The sequence below is a fragment of the Gracilinanus agilis genome, chromosome 5 (assembly GCF_016433145.1).
Source record: "Gracilinanus agilis isolate LMUSP501 chromosome 5, AgileGrace, whole genome shotgun sequence".
NCBI lineage: Eukaryota > Metazoa > Chordata > Mammalia > Didelphimorphia > Didelphidae > Gracilinanus > Gracilinanus agilis.
The window spans coordinates 127,961,890-127,982,696 of record NC_058134.1 but is presented as its reverse complement, the minus strand read 5'-3'; the positions used below and the strand labels follow the sequence as shown (position 1 = coordinate 127,982,696).

The window sequence follows — 20,807 nt, the reverse complement described above, 5'->3', positions numbered from 1 at the left end:
GTAATCAGACTCTTTGATTATAGTAGCTAACTTTTAAATAGCATTTTAAGTTTTATAACTCATCTTACATAAATTAGCTTATTTAAGCTTTAAAGTAACTCAATGACATAGGTGCTATTATCCCTTTTACAAATGAGGGCTCCCCAGAGGCTGAATGAGATTAAAGTAACTGTCAACCAAGGGCACTGAACTATTGAGTATGTGAGGAACTTAATTAGGAGCACCAACATCCTATATTCATTATGCCACCACTAAATAGTAATTCAGAAACTGGTTCATATCCTAAAATATTTTCCCACAGCATCAGGCACAGTGATTTGTTTATATTAGATGCTCAATGAATATTTATTAAATGAATGAATGAATGCTCAGCCTCTACTAAGAACTTAGATTCTTCGAAGCCAGTAAATATACCTTGAGGCTAAGAAAAGAATATACTGAAATTGGGAAAAATATAAGGATAAGAGAACACTTAGATGCTATTACAAGAGTCTAGGCGAGAAAAAGTGATAAAAGACTAAAATAGTGTTGTGGGGGTTCAGATTTTGTAGAGTACTAAACAACTGAGTGAAGAAATTTAATATAAGATTATAACACATTAACTCAGAGTAAATGACTTAAATGTAAATAGGGAAATAATAAGCAAATTAGGCGAGCATAATGTCAGATCTATGGGAAAGGAAGGTATTTAAAGCCAAGCAAGAGATAGAGAAAACTACAAAATGTGAAATGAATAATTTTGATTATATTCAATTAAAAAGTTTCTGTACAAACAAAACCAATGCAACCAAAATTAGAAGGGAAGCAACAAATTTGGTAAAAAATATTTATAACACAAACCTCTGAAAAGGGTCTCATTTCTCAAATTTATAAGGAGGTTTGTCAATTATACAAAAAATCAAGCCATTCCCCAATTGACTAATAGTCAAGGGACATGAAGAGACAGTTTTCAGAAAAAGAAATCAAAACTGTCAATAAGCACGTGAAAAAGTGTTCTAAATCTCTCATTTCAGAGAAATGCAAATCAAAACAACACTGAAGTACCATTTCGTACCTAGCAGATTGGCCAATATGACAGCAAAGAAAAATAATAAATGCTGAAAGGGATGTGGCAAAATTGGGACACTAATGCATTGCTGATGGAGTTGTGAACTGATCCAACCATTCTGGAAGGCAATTTCAAATTTTTGCCCAAAGGGCTTTAAAAGAATGCATACCCTTTGATCCAGCCATACCACTGCTGGGTTTGTACCCTAAAGAAATAATAAGGAAAAAGACTTGTACAAAAATATGTATAGCCATGCTCTTTGTGGTGGCAAAAAAATTGGAAAATGAGGGTATGCCCTTCAATTGGTGAATGGCTGAACAAATTGTGGTATATGTTGGTGATGGAATACTATTGTGCTCAAAGGAATAATGAACTGGAGGAATTCCATGTGAACTGGAATGATCTTCAGGAATTGATGCAGAGCAAAAGGAGCAAAACCAGGAGAATATTATACATGGAGATGGATACACTGTGGCTCAGTAGAATGTAATGGACTTCTCTAGCAGCAATGCAATGATCCAGGCCAATTCTGAAGGACTTATGAGAAAGAATGCTATCCACACCCAGAGAAAGAAATGTGGGAGTAGAAACAGAGAAGAAAAACAAACTGCAAGCACATAGGTCGATGGGGATATGATTGGGGACATAGACTTTAGATAATTACCCTAATGCAAATATTAATAATATGGAAATAGATCTTGATCAATGACACATGTAAAACCCAGTGGAACTGCATGCTGGCTACAGGAGGGTATAGAAGGAGGAGAGAGAAAGAATATGAGCTATGTAACCATGGAAAAATATTCCAAATTAATTAATTAAATAAAATGTTTAAAAGCTAAAATAATATATATGTTCATAGCCATGCTCTTTGTGGTGGGCAAAAAATTGGAAAATAAGGGGGTGTCCCCTGTTAGGCAAAAGACTGAACAAACTGTAGTATATGACGGTGATGGAATACTATTGTGCTGTAAAGATTGATGATCTGGAGGTTTTCCATGTGAATTGAGAGAACCTCAATGAAATGATGCAGAGTGAAATGAGCAGAAACAGAAGAACATTGTACACAAAAAGTAAAACATTGTGAAAAAATCCAATATAATGGACCTTGTTACTACTGGTAGCAGTGCATCAAGCCAGGACACTCCTGAAGGACTTATATAAAAGAATGTTACCCACATTGAGAGAAAGTACTATGGGAGTAGAAATGCAAAAAAAAAAGCAAAACATATGGCATCACTTATCACATATATATATATATGGGTATGTTATTTGGAGCTCAGGCTTTAAAAAAATCTCTCCATAACAAAAATGAATAATATAGAAATAGGTATTAAGTGCCAACATTTGTACAACCCAGTGGAATTGCTTGTCAGCTTTGGGAGGAGAGAGGGAAGAGGGGAAAGAAAATGAATCATTTAAACATGAAAAAATATTTTTAAAAATAAATTTTTTATAAAAAGACTAACACAAACACTCCCTTCCAAGTGAATGAGTGCTAGGTGAAAAGTCAACCTCTGTCCTTATATTACACACCTTGCATTAATATCTTCAAAAAGGCTGTCCCATCTCCAAGTTGAGTTAAAGAGTAGATAAGTGAAACTGTCCCCTGAAATTTTAAAAACAACAACAAAAAAAAGGCAAATAAATCATTAAACAACATTTGAAAGGCATGGCAAATCTAATTTCAATTTCAACAATGATTTCCTTTGGGTAGAATCCAGGAGTAATTCAGATGGAATAAAAACTTAGGATTCTGTCTCACAGAAAGAATACCAGTGCTCTGAAAATGTCTTGGTACTCTAGTTACCTACCTTGTTTTGATAATTCAATAAAGGCCAGGATATAGGTATTCCTAAGACGTATACCCAAAAGATAGAATAACATTATTCAGCTGAGGATTGCTTTCAGCAGCTGTGATTAAGAGTTATAAAGCTATAAAGCCAATAAACTCAGGTTCCTGCACTTTGTTTATAGTCTCCTCTTCAAATTCTTATTCAATTCAATTTGTTAAGCATTTATTGATAACCTACTATGTACAAGGCACTATGCTTAGGGCTAAGGATACAAAACCAAAACCAAAACGTTTTATCTTCAACACATTTGTGAAAATTATCTTGATAACTATCTTAATATGCTCGAGTTGCCATTCTATGTGAATAAATAAAATGTGTCCAATTGAATCTATTTACCTGGAACTCAGAATGGTTTAAGGAAAATATCTTTGTGACCCAGAGTAACCTGAAGAAATTGTCTTTGAAAATTACAGCCTGGTTGAAGTCCATCTGCCACTAGCTCATTCCATACTATTGTCACAATCTCTCTAGGATGAGCTAGTCAAAAGTCCTTGGGCTTTTGTGTAAACATGTCTGGCCCCAAACTCTCCATCTCTGATTGAGTTTATCTCATGGCCTCAAATATAGGACATCTGGCTCTAAGATTCAGTTGGTCATTATACTGCTAAAATCTTGAGCCTGAGTCACTTTAGAATCTTATCTTGATGTCTTGCTAAAAATATGTATCAAAGATATTTTTTCTCCTTTGTACCTGGGAATTCTTTATCTCATTGCTGGGAACTCTCCACCCATACCATCCTAGATCCCTCTCTGGATATGTCCCTTCTAGTCCCTTTCCCACATTAAGAATTATAAAAGTAACTACTATTCAATTATATTCTGAGGCCTTATCAATATTGGATCAATTTGCTCCCATTGCACATGTGTGTCCTTGCTTAAGGCACTGTATCTCTCTGTTATACCTCAGTTATGGGAGAGTGGGTCTGAGATTTCTAGGGGTCTAAGCACTCCAAGGTGTTTGCTCCCACCTGGAGAAAGAGACCAAAGTTCCACAGAGTTTGTACCTCAGTTTGCAAGTATCTACAGAGAAATAATTAATCCACATAGGTAATTAATCAACAACATACCTAAATGTAAATATTATATGCTTCTGGAGTGGTATGAGGGTACTAATAATCAAAAAGTTCAGGTAAGGTTGACTGTAGAAATTGATATTTCACCTAAGCCTTGAAGTAGGTTAGGGATTTCAAGAAGTAGGGGTAAGAAGGAAGAGTAAACCAGGCAGAGCAGGCAGATGGCCTATCTAAAGAGAAGGAAGTCTGAGATGAAATTTCCATATGAAGTTCAACACATAGACCAGTTTAATTGAAACAAAAAGTTAATGAAGGATACTAAATGTGAAATCAGTCTACAAAGAGAAGATGGAGCCAGATTATGAATGGCTGCAGGGAGCCACTGAAGTTATTTTATTTAAACAAGATGGGTAATATAGTCAGACTCATGCTTTTATATCAATTCAGCAACTCTGTAGAAAATTAACTAGAGACAGGAGAGTAAAGTAACCAAAAGATATTTCTATAGCCAATCTATCAGTTAATTAATACTGAAGTACTCACTGTGTACCAGGTACTGTGATAAGCTCTGGGGTTATGAAGAAATGCAAAAACATTGTTCTTGCTCTGAAGAAACTCATATTCTAATTAATTGCCTAGCCCTTACCTCTCTTGGAGTCCTTATCTGCCTTGGAACTGATACTTAATATCTATTCTAAGACTGTAAGGGTTAAAAAAAATATATGTACAGTACAAATTGTAAACTGAAGCATGGACTCTTTGGAATTTAGGTCTCTCTTTCCCCCAGTGGGGAACAAACATCTTGGGGCCCTGTGACAAATACAGATCCATAGAGACCTCAGTCTTACTTTCCCAGTACAGGAAGATAACCAAGAGATACTGCCTTTAAAATAAAGATAATCTTTATTAAGCAAGATGAACATGTGAATGTGGAGCTAATCAGCCTATTGCCAAGGAGTTCAGTTCAAAAGCTGCAAAGAACAAATTAAGTAATTTTTCTATAGAAGGAAGATAGAAGAAGGAGTTGATTCAGGGAAGGATCTGGGTTGGTAAGGGCAGAGAGTTCCCAGGAATGGCGGGGGGTGGGGTGTTCGACAAATTCCCAGGTACAAAGGGGAATACTTTTTGGTGCATTTTTGGAATGTAATAACATATTCTTTAGCATGTTAAAGAACCATGAAGAAATTGGGTTCCCAAACTTGAGAATACAAAAAGGGTACAAAAATCAACACCAGCAGGTACCTTGTCAAGGTTAAATGTAATGTAAATAGTACTAAAATAGCTCAAGTCAACAGAGATAGTGCATGGGACCAAAGACAGTAAGTGTAAAACAAGATATGTTTTTGTGAAGCATAAGGCTGATTATTTTATCCTAGAGAGACTATGAAAGCTGGTATAGAGAATGAGGCTAGTTTGACCCTAGTTAAATCAAGTGTCCCAGGACTAAGAGCTAGTTTCCATGGTTACCTCAGTTAGGCTATTGCTTTCACAGACAGCTTCTTCAAGTTTCTCTGGGTTTCAAAAGCAGTTTTCCAAATCACTCTGGGTGTGCTGAGTTCCCAGGTAAACAGAGGCAGTATTATATATCCTTATAACCCACATAATAGGGCAATTCAAGCATATCAAGATAAAACTAAAGGTAATCTAACAGGCCAGGCAAGAAGTAAACTAGGACAGCAACTGTGAATGATAAAAGAGGCAGCTGATTGCTGGACTTGGAGTCAGGAGACCCGAGTTCCAAACCAGCCTTGTAAGAACTGCTGGCTATGTAACTCTAAGCAAGACATTTAATTTGCTTCAGTTTCCTCATCTGTAAAATAGATAATAATAACAGCTTCATCACAGAGTTGTTGTGAAGACATGAGATTTTTTTTTTTGCAAACCTAAAGGGATGCTACATATTATTATTTTCTGCATAGTAAGTAAATTCTAGATATGCAAGACAGATGAGAGAAATGTTTCAAAAATAAAATACCCAATAACCAGCAAATGACTGGATAAGGGATATGAGGGAGAGTGAATGATCAAGGATGACTCCAAAGTTGAAAATGTGTATAAATGGAAGGAAAGTAATTTCTTCAATAGAAATATAGGAGTTATAGAGTAGCAAAGTTTGTGATAAAGAGAATAAGTTCTATTTTAAATATGATGGAAGCTAAGGAGAGACAGCATCATAGATTTAAAGCCAGAGACCTTGTAGTCCAATGTCCTCTTTTTACATAAGAAAACTGAGGCCAAGAGCATAAGTAAGTTCGAATATCCACAGGACAGAGGTTGCAAAAGGCAGGGCTGAAATCTGAAAAGACTTGGACTCCCAACTCCAGGATTCTGCCCATTACAATTCACTAGATTTGTAGATTTAGATGAAATCTACATAAAGATAACAACTGAAGCCAAGGAAGCCAATTAGATAACTAAGAAAAGAGACCAAAGAAAAAAGGGAAAATAGATGCATGACATACACTTACACTTATGGGACAAGACAAAGACAATCCAGCAATACAAACTGAGTAGCAGCAATGTGCCAGGAAAAACAATGTCATGAAAACTTAGGGCAGAAAGAGTATCCAAAAAGAGTGGTCAATACTAGCAAATGGTGCAGAAAAGTCATAGGATCATAGTATTATAGTACTCATTATAAAGTATTAAAGTCATAGTTATTATGAGATTATTGGTAACTCCAAAACTTTAGCTTCATTAGAGTAATGAATGGGTTAAGGCATTTAGTTTACAAGTAGTCAAAAACTGGGTGGAAGGTGAGAAACTAGTGGCAAGGCAGACTGGTAGTTTTTCTAGAACTATGATTATGAAAAAGTTGAGATATAGGATAATCGCTTATGGGGATATTAGCAGGGTCAAAGAGATCTGTTTTAATTTAATTTTTTAAAGATAGGATAGATAGATGTGTTAATAGGCAATAGAGAAGAATCCAGTTAAATTGAAGTAAGATTGAATAGAGAAAAAGCAGTGATGATGTAAGGAAAGGTGTAAGCTCTAGGACAATGACAGTGAAGTTTTTAGAGATAGAGTGCCCAGCTCTGTCCCTGAAACCGCCCAGACCAAGTGCCATGCCCACCCCCCACCAGAGGCCTCATCCCCTGTCCCTCCCTCTTCTTACCCCACACAGGAGAAGGAAGAAGCATTCCAATTGGGCTGCTGGGTGGAGAGGTGGGTGAAGTGAAGAATGTCCTCAATGAGTGTAGAGAGGGGGAGGGGAGTGGCCTAAGCTCTCTGCTCCCCTCCAGCTCTGCCACCTGTGAGCTGCCTACCTTACCAGCTCGCTCCCTTTGGGCTGCTGGGCAGAGGGGTGGGGGATGTGAAAAAAATGTCATCAGATAAAGTGAAGAGAAGGAGTGCAACAGTTCTATTTGAATCTCTCTACTTTTCTAGTAACAAACTCAGGGGGGTAGGGGAGTGCATGCCCATAGAGTGCTCAGTGTGCCATATTTGGGCACCCATGGCATAAGTTTATCATCACTGTTTTAGGAGATGGCAGAGACTGAGATCAAAGTAAAAAGTAAAAAGTAAAAAGGCTAGTCTTTGCAAAAAGAAGTCACCTCTTCCTCAGCCTGAAGAAAAAGAAGAGAGAATGAAGGATGGTCTCAAACTGAAATAAGCTTTAATAAGAGAAGAGAAGGAAATCCTAGGGAATGGTTTCTTTCTCATTTTTTCCCCCTCAAGAAAGTATAGAGTGAGGTCATCTAAGAGAAAAGTGAAGAATTGTAATAAGGAATAAGTCAAGGAAGATAAGTATAAAATTTAGAAAAGTACATTTGAAAATGAAAGCTTGAGTTGAACATTCTAAGGGCTTTTGGAATGTGGCAGAAAGGGCACAGAGCTTTTGAACTCTGGGACAGTTGAGAGGTTTGCCACTTGTAGAAGTGCTTCTGCCCTGATCTCACAGAAGAAACTCCACTTGAGGAACTACAAAATAGGTCTGGATCAGCAGCTTTGGAAGGTGGACCTCCAGGTCTTCGACAGCCTATTAGAGTAACTCAGTGGAGTTAGTGGACTGTACTAACATCTTGGACAGCAGAGAACATGGTTGGAGCAAGTAGAAAGATCCCCAAACCCTGTCAAGCTTGTATTTAGTCTAGTTTATAGTGTAGTGTAAGTTTAATCTTTCCTGCCCTGATCTCCTGGACCACCTAAACCCCTGTATCTTCCCTCCTATAGCGGTTAAAAGTAGTTTGCCAGGGGGCAGCTGGGTAGCTCAGTGGAGTGAGAGTCAGGCCTAGAGATAGGAGGTCCTAGGTTCAAATCTGACCTCAGACACTTCTCAGCTGTGTGACCCTGGGCAAGTCACTTGACCCCCATTACCCACCCTTACCACTCTTCTGCCTTGCAGCCAATACACAGTATTGACTCCAAAACAGAAGGTAAGGGTTTAAAAAAAAAAAGTAGTTTGCCCCATTCCCACTTGCCCTACCTTATTTAATTATTAAAATCCTTTTATGTTGCTTCCTACTGTCTCATTATAACCCCAAAGGATTCACAAATATTTAATTCGTTTCCCTGGCTAAGTTAGGTGTTTCACTGTCATATCAAGCATTCTAGACTCCCCCAACCCGTTGTTTGAAAAGAGAAATCAGGAACTGCTTTTGTGGGTGATATTGTATACATTTACATATCAGGCTTAGATAGCAGGTTTGTTAGATCACAGATCAGAAAGAGCAAATTAAAGAAAGGCAAGAGTCAATAACAAGAAGTAAAATGCTTGCTAGAAATAAAAATAGGGAAAGTTTTTTGGTTCTTTTAAAAAGACACTCAAGTCAATTCTCAAAGGGCTATAAAAGAATGCCTGCCCTTTGATCCAGCCACACCATTGTTGGGTTTGTCCCCCAAAGAGATCACAAATAAACAGACTTGTACGAAAATATTTATAGCTTCGCTATTTGTGGTGGCAAAGAATTGGAAAAGGAGGGTATGCCCTTCAATTGGGGAATGGCTGAACAAATTGTGGTATATGCTGGTGATGGAATACTATTGTGCTCAAAGGAATAATAAACTGGAAGAGTTCCATGTGAACTGGAAAGACCTCCAGGAACTGATGCAGAACGAAAGGAGCAGAGCCAGAAGAACATTGTACACAGAGACTGATATACTATGGTAAAATCGAATGTAATGGACTTCTGTACTAGCAGCAATGCAATGATACAGGACAATTCTGAGGGATTTATGGTAAAGAACGCTACCCACATTCAGAGGAAGGACTGCAGGAGAGGAAACATATAAGAAAAACATTTGCTTGAACGCATGGGTTGAGGTGGACATGATTGGGGATGTAGACTCGAAACTACCACACCAGTGCAACTATCAACAATTTGGAAATAGGTCTTGATCAAGGACACATGACAAAACCAGTGGAAATGTGCATCGGCCATGGGTGGGGGAAGTGCGGGGGTGGGGGGGGGTGGGTGAAGGGGAAAGTAGGAGTATGAATCATGTAACCATGTTAAAAATGAATATTAATAAATGTTAAAAAGAAAACCTATGGGAAAAATAAGACACTCAAATCAAAAAGCATAGCGGTTTGGGGTCATGAAATATATTGGTAAATGGCATTATGCTATATTATTATGCTACAGCAAAATTTAACAAGGGGTTTTCAAAATCTTTATGCTAAATCACTTTCCTGTAGATGCCCCTTCACTGTAGATACCCTATACCTTCTTGCCTCCTGACTTCTGCTCACATGATTCCTAACTCATACATTCTTCCTACCAAAGCCTCCTTTAGGACTTAAATCAAATACCACCTCCTCTTCTTCTGCTTCTACAGATTCAGTGCCTTCTCTGATCTTAAATGACTGTTGATCAATCTTACACAGAACTCGGTTTCCAATTCTCTCACACATATCATGTTTAATTTTTAGAAGCTATTGGTAGATAGTTACTTATGTGCATATGGATAGGAAGTATGGCACAATGGAAACATCACAAAACTTGGGATGGAATTCTGCTCCAGGCCATGTGCTGCTCATTTCATTTCATAAAATTCCATGTTGCTATAATGAAAGCACTTTGCAAATCTTAAAATATATCAGTTGTTATTAGTATTATTCATTTGTTATTTCCTTCTACTATACTGTAAGCGCCATGAGAGCAAGAACCATCTTATGCAAAACTTGTATCCTGCCCAAAATACACCCAGTGACTGTTTTAAAAATGTCTGTTTAGGGGACAGCTAGGTAGCTCAAGTGTCTGAGAGCCAGGCCTAGAGGCAGGAATCTGGCCTCAAACACTTCCCAGCTGTGTGACCCTGGGCAAGTCTCTTGACCCCCATTGCCCACCATTACCACTCTTCTACCTTGGAGCCAATACACAGTATTGACTCCAAGATGGAAGGTAAGGGTTTAAAAAAAAATGTCTGTTGAAGTGAAATGGCTAGAACTACCTCAGTTGTTTTTTTGGTTTGTTTTTTTTTTAATTAGCCTTCTTTTTTTCTCCTATTTAGAGAAGAACTAAAAGAAAAAGCATTGTATACAAAGATTCCCAGTTGCCCACTGAGAAGTACTGATGAGGTTCCCAGTATAACCTACAATCCCTTATTAGCCTATCATGTGTCTCCAAAATGGGACATTTTCAATGAAAAATTATGTAAAACAACAAGATTAAACAAAACAATCGCACTAAAACATATATGTTTAATCTAGTATTGGAGGAAAAGTAGAATGAAGTAGAGGAGGCTAAGTAGAAAGATGAAAATCTTTATGGAAATCCGAAAGGGAATTTTGGGTACTTTGTGAAACTTTAGAAAATGAGACTATTATTTCTTTAACATATCTATCTATTTCAAGTTTAAAATTTGTGTTTTTCTTTCTCAGTAAATTGCTGGTGTATTTTTCTAATACTACTCAAATACCTGTCAGCCAGGATTAGTCATTTTTTGACTCACTAATATCAAAAAAGATAAAGTATGAAGAGAAATGTATGAGCAGATAAAAGAGATTGCTTAAAAAGTAAAGTTTATAAAAGTCTCCTTATTTGAGTCTGAAAGCTCACTATGCCAAATATTGGTATGTCACCTCACATTATCAGCTGTCAGCCCAAACTTCCAGATTTTGAGGGAAGGAGATAAAGAAGCAGAACCTGGTGGACAGCAGGCCATTTGTATGAATAAGTTTCTTATATGACACTATTTATAAATCAAGAAGTACTTAAAATGCCAATTTGAACATGCTGATTTAGTTTTTAATTAATCACAGTCCTATTTAGAAGAATCATTATGACATGGAATTAGATGGTTCTGGGTTTTCAAAGGCTAAGCAAAGTTTATACAAACTCTGGAAAATCCTACTGAACTAAATAAAGGCTTCAAAAAGTATGGGCCTGGTAACAGATTATATTTCCCTTGTATGAAGACTAAGCTAGAAAAAGTTAAAAAAAAAAAAACAACTCAGCATCATAAGGTTGGCTGCAGAGGGATTTTTTTCAATCACAGCAATACCAGAAGGCAATTTACTAAGTCATGAGTGTTGTGAACTATACAGGTGGAGGAAAATGCCTATGACAAAAATCACATATCTTCAAAGTAATAAAATATTCATTTGAGTTATTATAAAAAATAATTTAAAAAATCTTTTCACTTGCTGAAACTTACTATCTTTGAAGTTTTGCTATTTTCCCTATAAATTTACATAAAGCTACTTACAATTTGGTGGTACTGTAGACGAGCTCCAAATGTGGAGCTAATTTCAAATCTGAGTTTAGACACTAGCTATGTGACCCTACGCAAGTCATTTAACCCTGTTTGCCTCAGGTTCATGTGTAAAATCAGCTGGAGTAGAAAATGGCAAAATGCTTCAGTATTTTTGCCAAAAAAAAAAACCCAAATGGGGTCATGAAGAGTTGGACATGACTAAAATGACTGAACAACAAACAAAGCAAATTATCCTTGAACTATCTTAAATTAAGATTCCTAATGCTTGTTCCCATAAAAAGTAAAATATTTTTTTCATTTAGTGAAAATGTTGGTTTTATAAGAGATATGAAATACTTCATTCTGTTCAGAATATTATAGATTTGGGGTCAATTAAGAGATTAGTGCCTAAGGATAGAATGAGAGATACTGTCTCAGGGTCTTAGAATTTGGAGCCAAAGTTCCTGCTGGAATTCTGAGGTGCTGATAAGGGTTGGATTAACAAGTGTCGGGGTCTCTGGGAGCTGAACTTAGCTCCAGAGGCTGGTGGTTTTCTGGCTCTCTGGGAAATTCCGGTGAAATCTTGAGAATACCAGATTGACAGTTTGGAAAGAGAGAAAGTGACAGCTTGGCAATGACTGAAGGAGAAGATTAACAGGAAGAAGAAAGAGGACCTGTTCTTTTATCTCTGTGAGCCTGCAGAGTGAAGACAAGGTTTTTGGGCCTACCTAGGCTGGGAAGCCATCTCTGGCTGACCAGGCCCAACCATGTCTAGGCTGGCATTGGAGTGGTGAACCAGAAGGATACTTGGAGATAGTGCTTTAAGAATTTACATATATATATGTATAGATAGATAGATATAGATATAGATAGATAAGGATATTAGAAATAGAGTATGTAGAATAGATTTTTGGGTTTTAGAATTGTTAAGGAAAAAGTGAAGGTCTGGGAACCAGGCAGAAGTGACTTCGTGAGAAGTCTTGAGTTGGGAGTGGGTTAAGTTAGTACCCCTTTAGCATTAGGGACCTTTCCCGCTAAATCTTTTACCTATCCTTATACCTTTGAAATCTTAAAGTTATTAAATAGAGTTTTAGCTTACATCTGTCTCCAAGACTTGTTACTGTCAGCCAATTTTACTAGGCCCAATCCTACTACACAGGCCTAAGCACCCAATTGCTCTTCTCAGCTCATAACAACTTCAACTGAAAGACAGCTGGCCCTTACCAACAACAAAGTAGAGACTAAAAGATATTGAGTTTCAAAATATACCTAACAATTCAATAAACATTAGTGTTAATCTTATTAAGAATTCCATGAACACTAGGTAGAGGAAAAAATTCAATGGAGTAAAAGAAAGGAAATATAAGTGTGAATATTTCAAAAAGGCATTTACAACCTATAAAATTAAACTGAAATATCTACTTAAGAATAAATCAGAATAACATATTTTTTATCTACTTTCCAATTGTTAGCATTTTACTAGAAGCCAAGAATGTCACTAAATTGTATAACTAGCTATATCATCAAGGATTAATAGATTTTTAAAATAAATTTAAAAACAAACATGAGAATAGTATGTATCTACTAGAATTTAAAGTATAAGATAAAGATTATTAAACATCAAATTTTTCATTTAGTTTTTTTATTTGCTTTGACAAATATTTCTTATTTTGAAATATAAAGCATAATTGTTTAGAAAGTACTACTAAATGTGAAGCAATACATTTCGAAAGACTAATTATGCCTTACTCAAATCTTTCACAGAAGCAGTATACTATAAATCTTTGCTGAGAAATAGAGGTGAAAACAACACATTTTCTTGTGAAAATTGCAGGTATTATTGAAAAAAAGGAAATATCCTACTAAATATGATCAATGAGAATTCCCACCTAATTTTATGATTTAAAAAAAGACATATGCTGTAAAATTAAGTGCAAGAAAAGAGTGATTGACTAAAACACTGTTGGTGAAGTTATGAATTGATTGAATCATAATGGAAAACAATTTGGAATCATACTAATAGTCACTACTGCATATATACCCTCTGACACAAACTACTATGCATATACCTAGAGATAAAAAACAGTATATTCATCACTAGGCATCTATGCTGAGGTCAAATACAGGAAAATATATTTTTTGTAATAGCAAACAACTGAAAGTTGAGCACCTATCAATTAGGAAATGTTTAGATAAATCGTGGCATGTGACTATATTAAAATAATTTTATACTACAAGAAATGACAAATATAAAAAATTCATAGAAACTTGTGAAGAATGGTATACAAACAGAACAAAACTGGGAGAGCAAATCACATAATGACCACAATAACATAAAAGGGGAAAAGTTAAGGTAGCATACATTAAAAAAAAAAAAATAAAGACTAAAATATCTACAGATTTGGTCAAAACAGAGGCTGAAGTTGCTGAGAATATTAACTATTAAGAGGGTTTACAACAAGAGAGGCATTAGTAACAAATGGAGAATAAGAAAAAAGTATCCAAGATTCAAAAAGCAAAGTGTGTTGTCAGATGACAAGATGATACGAAGTCTTAGATTCTTTCATTCCTTTGTCCAGTGGGAATATCCAATGGGATATGTTAAAAATTTGCCAAATGCAATTAAGTAATGTAGGAATGTTTTCAAAAACCTCCAAGCTATATGTGCACAAATATAAAGCAAAGTTATGAGGAGGTTTCAGCTTGTCAGCTGCCTTTTATGGGCTATCTTCCTCAATAAGTCAATAAACTTTTATTCTACATCCTCTGTGCCCAGGTACTATGTTAAGCCCTATGGATACAAAGAAAGGCAAGGAGCCCTCAAGGAGCTCATAATCTAATTGGGGGAACAACAAGCAAACAAATATATAGAAACAAGCTATATGAAGAATAAATAGGAAATAATTAAAGAGGTAAGGTACAAGGATTAAGAGGGATTATGAAAGGATTCAAGTAGATGATGGGAGGCTTAAAGGAAGCCAGGGTAGCCAAGAAGAGGAGATGAAGAGGAAAAGCATTCCTGGAAAGGGAGACAGTCAGAGAAAATACCCAGAGCCAAAAGATAGGATGTCTTGTTCATGGAACAGCAAGGAGTTCAACATCACTGGAATGAAGAGTGTGTATACAGGATGGGGAGGAAGTTTGAAAGAATAAACTAAGAAAGATTGAGGGTCAGGATTATGAAGTGCTTTTAAAGCCAGTGGATTTTGCATTTGATCCTGGTGATGTTATGATCAAAGGTGGCACATAGTGGAAATGATCCAAGGCCAAGACTTTGCAGGGTCAAACTGCTGATATTAAATGGAAGCCAGGGACCTGAAAAGAAGATAAGTGTACAAATGAACTGGTTCACCAAAGTATTAAGATGAAGAAAAAAAAAAAAATAGAAGGGATAGTAGGGAGGTAATAAAGGCCTGGGAGAGAATGAGGGGTCTAGGGACTGAATGTTATAGTGTAGACAAAGAATAGGGTTTGGTAAGAGAAGGAAAAGAGGTAGAAAAGCAATAAATTATGGTTAGGAAAAGGGATTTCAGAACTACAATGTGGCTCCTTATGGGTAAGGACTGTCAGTCTTTCTTTTTGCTTATATTTGTATCCCCTATGTGTGGAACATTGTGTTTAATTAATGCTAATTGTCTTCCTGTCTGAATTTACCAACCTACCAACATTTCCTTTGATAGGAAAAGTAATCAAGAGATTAGGAATAGAAACCAGATAATAAGAAAAAACCTATGGGACCTCTTACTATTGAATATTATTTGCTGCTGTATAAAATTATTCTTGAAACAACCTCTCACATTATAACACATTATATATAAATATCCTTTTATAAGGAAAAGGAATTTTGAATGATTAAAACTCCTTACCTGAATAAATTTGTTAGTATAATCACATCCAATTTGTAGAGTTCTGAAATCCACTTCCTCTAAACAGCTTGGTAATTGAACTTCGGGTACTCCATTGACTTCCTTTACTAGGTGAACTGGCATATTTGCATTTGAAACCAACTTCAATTATATTACTTGATTGATAATTTTATTCTGACAACAAAAAAAAAAACACCATATAAATAAAAGGAATGGCCATTACCAAATTGAGTTGTGACTCTAAATTACTGATGGCTAGAACTATAAATTGATATTCTAAGACTGATTTTCCTATCTAGCTTGCTCAGTTCCATACCTTTTATAGTAAGAGGTCAACTACTTAAACTCATCCATTTATAATACAATGAAAATTAGGGGGGATTGTTTGTTGATGCTAAGCTAGAACTGGGTTTAGAGCTTAGTTCTGGACCTCAGTTAAGGATGCTTTATATCACAGCATATGAAAGTGATACATAAATGCTAGCTAGCTAAGGTAGTACTATTAAGTAGTAATAGTAGTGGTAGTAGTAGTAGTAGTACTGGTAGTGATAATGGTAGTAGTGGTGGTAGTAAAATGTAGATAATAACATTACCTACCTTCCAGGGTATTTGTTAGGATAACATGAGATACAGGACAGTTTGCTGTAGTGCTCCCATTGCTTATTATGTGTGTGTCTTTAAGGAAGTCATTTAACAGACCTAGGTCTAATTGTTCTCATCTGCAAAATGGGAAGGAAAGGGAAGTTAGTTAGGCTAGATCTCTTTGGAGCTCTAAATATCCTGGCAAATATAAAATGTCTTTTTGTACTTTACTCTCCAAAAGTACTGAGTGTTTCAATGTACCTGACCTCTTTGGAGTTCCCACCTGAGTCTCCCAAAAGGCAATCCAAAGGTTTTCACTGGGTGTCCCCCATGCCTACCCATGTTCTCTCCCTTCACATCTCCACTTTCTGGCTTTTCAAGTTCTACCTACTTGTAAGAAGGTCCTTTATAATCTTAACGACTTTCCTCTAAGATGGCCCCCACCTCCAATTTCATCCCTTATACAGCTAGTTCATACTAGTTTTTTGCATTTTTGTATCCCCCATAAGACTTGTGAGCTCTTTGTGGGCAGGATGTCTTTTTCCCATTTCCTTGCATCCTCCACTTCCAGCAAGTTTGCAGCAAGATGGTGGAGTAGATAACCCTGGACCTAAAGTCCTGAACCCACCTGAAATCAAATTCAGCCTGAGACAGTGTGACCCTGGGCAAGTCATTTGACCCTTTTGGCCTAGCTTTCCTCATCTGTAAAATGAGCTGGAGAAGGAAATGGCACACCACCCCTAGACCTTTTCCAAGAAAAACCCAAATGGTCAAAGAGTTGGCCACAACTAAGCCATAATAAACGACGATTTTAAAAAACGTTGATGAAAACGTAGATTAAAACTATCTAAGACGTTCTGATCTCGGTTGCGTGACCTTGGGCCACTTAACTTTCCCTCTGGGTCTTAATGCTCCTCACCTGTAAAGCAGGTAGAAGCCCTGGCACCTACCGAAAAACCCTAGGAGTAAGGCGCTTTATAAAAAAGTAAATCCGCTCAAAAGAGCCGAATTGTTAGCAAAAACAGTCACAAAGCTGGGGTTGGATGAGATGTCAACGCAGACAGGTGTAACGGATACCTTCCGCAATCTAAATCCATGCCATACCCATCAAGGTGCATTGGCAAAGCTCTTGGAAGACCCCTAGCCCACCACACCCTGCTCTAACTAGCCCACAACTCACTTATTCTCCTTCCTCTAGCTAGAGTCCCACCTTCAACCCACCCCCACCCCCCACTCAGGAAACCGAGGGAGGGAGCCACCCCTCGGTCAGGCGGGAAAGTCAACTCACCGAAAGCAGCGATCCACAAAACCCGGAAGTGCGGAGGACGCCACGCTACGTCGCAGTTCTTTCTGCCCATGCGCCTGCGCGTCAGCTATGGCAGATATGACGTTACTTCCTGGCTCTCCTTTTCTAGTGAATCCTTGCTCAGGAAGTTTTCATTCCTGCTTTAGAGAAGTGTTACGGAGTTTTCTCGGTGGGGTTCGCTTAAAAGAGCTTTCGTCCTCGGTCGGACCTTGCTACCCCAAGCGCTTGGACTTTAGGATCTTTCGTCGGGAGAAAACTTTAGAGGTTATCTATTCCACCCACTCCCCCTATTTTATGGAGAAATAAACTGAAACTGTTGGGGTTTACAATGAGGCCATCTTAAACTGAGACTCGCGGCGGGTGTGCTAAATGAGGCCGTCCTTTCCATTTCGTACCATTTATTTTACAGATAAACTGAAGCTTAGAGGGGTTAAGTGAGGACTGTAACTCCACCAGGAACCTTTTTTTTTTAAAACTGATGAGCAAACAAGCCCAGAGGGTTTAAGCAGTTTGCCCCAGGGCACAAGGTTAGCTCTACTAAAGTGTTATGATTCCTGATTAACTGAAAGATTGTCCCAGGCCACTCCCCACCCTACCTCACTCTTCCACTTTTTTGAAGTTTGCAACTTTTCCAAAGTATAAGGTGCAGTTGGGTGATGCAGTGGTTAGAGCAATGGACTGGCTAATCAGAAAGACCCCCATTAAATACTGCCTCAGAAACCTTGGGGCGGTGTTTTTTTAGCCTAGGCATTTAGCCTGTCTGCCTCAGTTTCCTCATCTGTAAAATGGGAATAATAATAGCACTCATTTACCAAGTTTGTTGTGAAAATCAAATAAAAATGGTAATCATAAAACACTTAGCACAGAATCTGGTGTAAATCAAGCAATATATAAATATAAGCTATTTTTATCAATATTATCTACAAAATGAGGATGATAATAGCACCTTCCTCAGCCTATCCATAAACCTACAAAGACCATAATATGTTAATAACAAAACTGATTATTAACACTAAATCATTTATTCAATCTAAGGATGTTAGTGTGCCAAGTTATTGCTTTATATTGTTCTGTGTGTGTGTGTGTGTGTGTGTGTGTGTGTGTATTCTTGGTCAGGATTGGCAGGGATCTTGGAAATCATGTAGCCTTGTCATTCACTGGATCCATAAATGAGGAATCTGAGGCTCAAATGGTTTTAAATAACTTCTAAAATTATAAGGCTAGTAAATGGCAGATCTGACCTGTTCCAGGTTCTGTGTTCTTTCCAGGAGCAATTTTGAAAAATATATTATGTCACATAACACCCAGAAAAATGCATATATGAAAAGAACATGAATCTGCCTGTGTTCAAACTGCCCCAGACACTTCCTAGCTATGTGACTCTGAGCAAATCTTTTAACCCCAATTAAGCCCTGTCTGCTTCTCTTCTTAGAATTGATACTGACAAAGGGTAATAAGAGTTTTTAAAAACAAATGTGAAGATGAAAAATGTTTGTGTATCGTAACAGAACCAGTGGACATTGACTATATAGGAACTTGTTTACAAATATTAAAGCTTACCTTTCTATGTTATTAAGTTATGTTTGACTCTTCATGATCACATTTGAGATTTTCTTGGCAAAGATACTATAGTGGTTTGTCCTTTTCTTCTCTGGCTAATTTTACAAATGAGGAAATTGAAGCAGAGTTAAGTGGCTTGCCTAGGATCACACAGCTAGTAAGTGGCTTAGGTCACATTTGAACTCAGGTCTTCCTGATTTTAGGTCCTGCACTCTATCTAGTGCCCTGCATAGCTGAGTTTTAGACTGATAAAATGGCTTGCCTACTCACACTCAGTAAATAGTGGATCAGGAATTTGAGAATTTCTTAGTTAAATTTCAATTTTTCCATTATAACTCCTTGTCTCATACACATTAATCAAGTGTGTTTCTGAAAAATCTCCTTTCTACTTAGCAAGATAATATTTTTTTAAATGTTATCTTTCTAAGTAATCTTTGGCATTATTGAAATGTGAATTTTTCAAGAATTTCATGTCTGGAAAGGAATAAAGAAAGATCAGGGGGTTTCCTTACCACTGAGTAATAGCCAATTTATATTGCCCTATGCTTAGCCAAATGGATTGAGCCCAAGCCTTTTTGCTCATGACTAGAGAAACTAACTTTTGCCCTAACCTATGAACTCCTTGAATAATTAAAAAATAATGCTGGATCTATTGAGACTAAGAGAATAGGTGGGAAACAGAATTTCCATGTGGATATAGAAAATTCTGAGAGAAGATTTGAACTCTATAATCAAGTGGCAGAATGGACTAGAGCAAAAGAAACCCTAAAAAAAAAAATCTTTTTTTTGTTGTTGTTGTTGAAAGGGATATAAAAAAGGGAAATAAAGTCCTTAATAAAAATTTCCTAAATCTTCCTTAAAATCAATTGAATTTAACTTATGAACATTTGTATGCATTAAAAACAGCTGATAAATCAACTAGACTATGAAATATGGTTTTATGTCTAGTTGGAAGGAAAAGATGTTGTCTGGATTGGTAACAAGATGCATTTACTAGCCTTTTCTATCATTTCAAAAGAATATATAAATCATTATTTAAAGATCAGATTATAGATAGCATTCAGCCCCACAGTTTATAAAACTTTTGCTAACTTCGACAACATAATTTTTCTCATTTAGTTGATAGACAACAACTAGGCAACAAAAGCAATGTGGTATGGTGGATAGAGCCCCAACCCCTGATCTGGGACCAGTTCATCATCAGCATTCTCTCAGTTCATCCATTGAACAAATTGTGTAACTGGGCTACAGTTTTCTTGTATAAATAAAAGAGTTGAATGACCAAATTTCCATATTTGTGAACTTACTAGACTATGTACAAGTGTTTCAAAGGAAAAAAAAATTGTATTATTTAAGTATATGTCAGTGCTATAGCTCTAGTATGAATGATGAATAAATACATAAAAAAGTTTAAGCTAAGCAGAGGGTACAGGAATATAAGAAGAAAATCATTTTTGCCTTCATCAAATCTGCATTTTATAAGGAATTATTGTTCAATCATTTCTGACTCTTTGTGACCCCATTTGGGGTTTTATGGCAAGGATACTGAAGTAGTTTACCATTTCCTTCTCTAGATCATGTTCTAGATGAGGAAACTGAAGCAAGCAGGGTTAAGTAATTTGCCCAGGGTCACAGAGCTAGTAAATGGGAAAGGCCAAATTTAAACTCAAATCTTCCCGACTCCACGACCTCTAATCTAGCCACTGTACCACCTAAGTGGTCCCCGTTTATAGGAGAGAGGGAACCTAGTTGGGGTTTTTGAAATTAGGGAAGTTCAGAAGTTGTTAAGTGAAGGTATTGGGGTTATATCAGGATTAATACTTTCCAAAAGCAATGACAATATTCATTACTGTGCATATGATGTTATTCTTAAAAAATAAAATATAATATATGTAGCCAAAACTGTGAGATCTTCTTGTGAAAGAGTTTTACAGT

At 36.8% G+C, this 20,807-nt stretch overlaps 1 protein-coding gene across 1 annotated transcript in view; it reads right to left on the bottom strand.

Moving 5' to 3' along the window:
* POT1 (protection of telomeres 1) overlaps window positions 1-16,128 on the bottom strand; it is a 106,352-nt gene extending 90,224 nt beyond the window's left edge. The window contains exons 1-3 of the mRNA XM_044678164.1: window positions 16,022-16,128; window positions 15,425-15,598; window positions 2,585-2,657 (exon numbers count right to left, since the gene is read on the bottom strand). Coding sequence (XP_044534099.1) covers window positions 2,585-2,657; window positions 15,425-15,547 — 196 coding nt within the window. The 5' untranslated portion in view covers window positions 15,548-15,598; window positions 16,022-16,128. The remainder of the gene's footprint in view (window positions 1-2,584; window positions 2,658-15,424; window positions 15,599-16,021) is intronic.
* Between the last annotated feature and the right edge of the window lie 4,679 nt (window positions 16,129-20,807).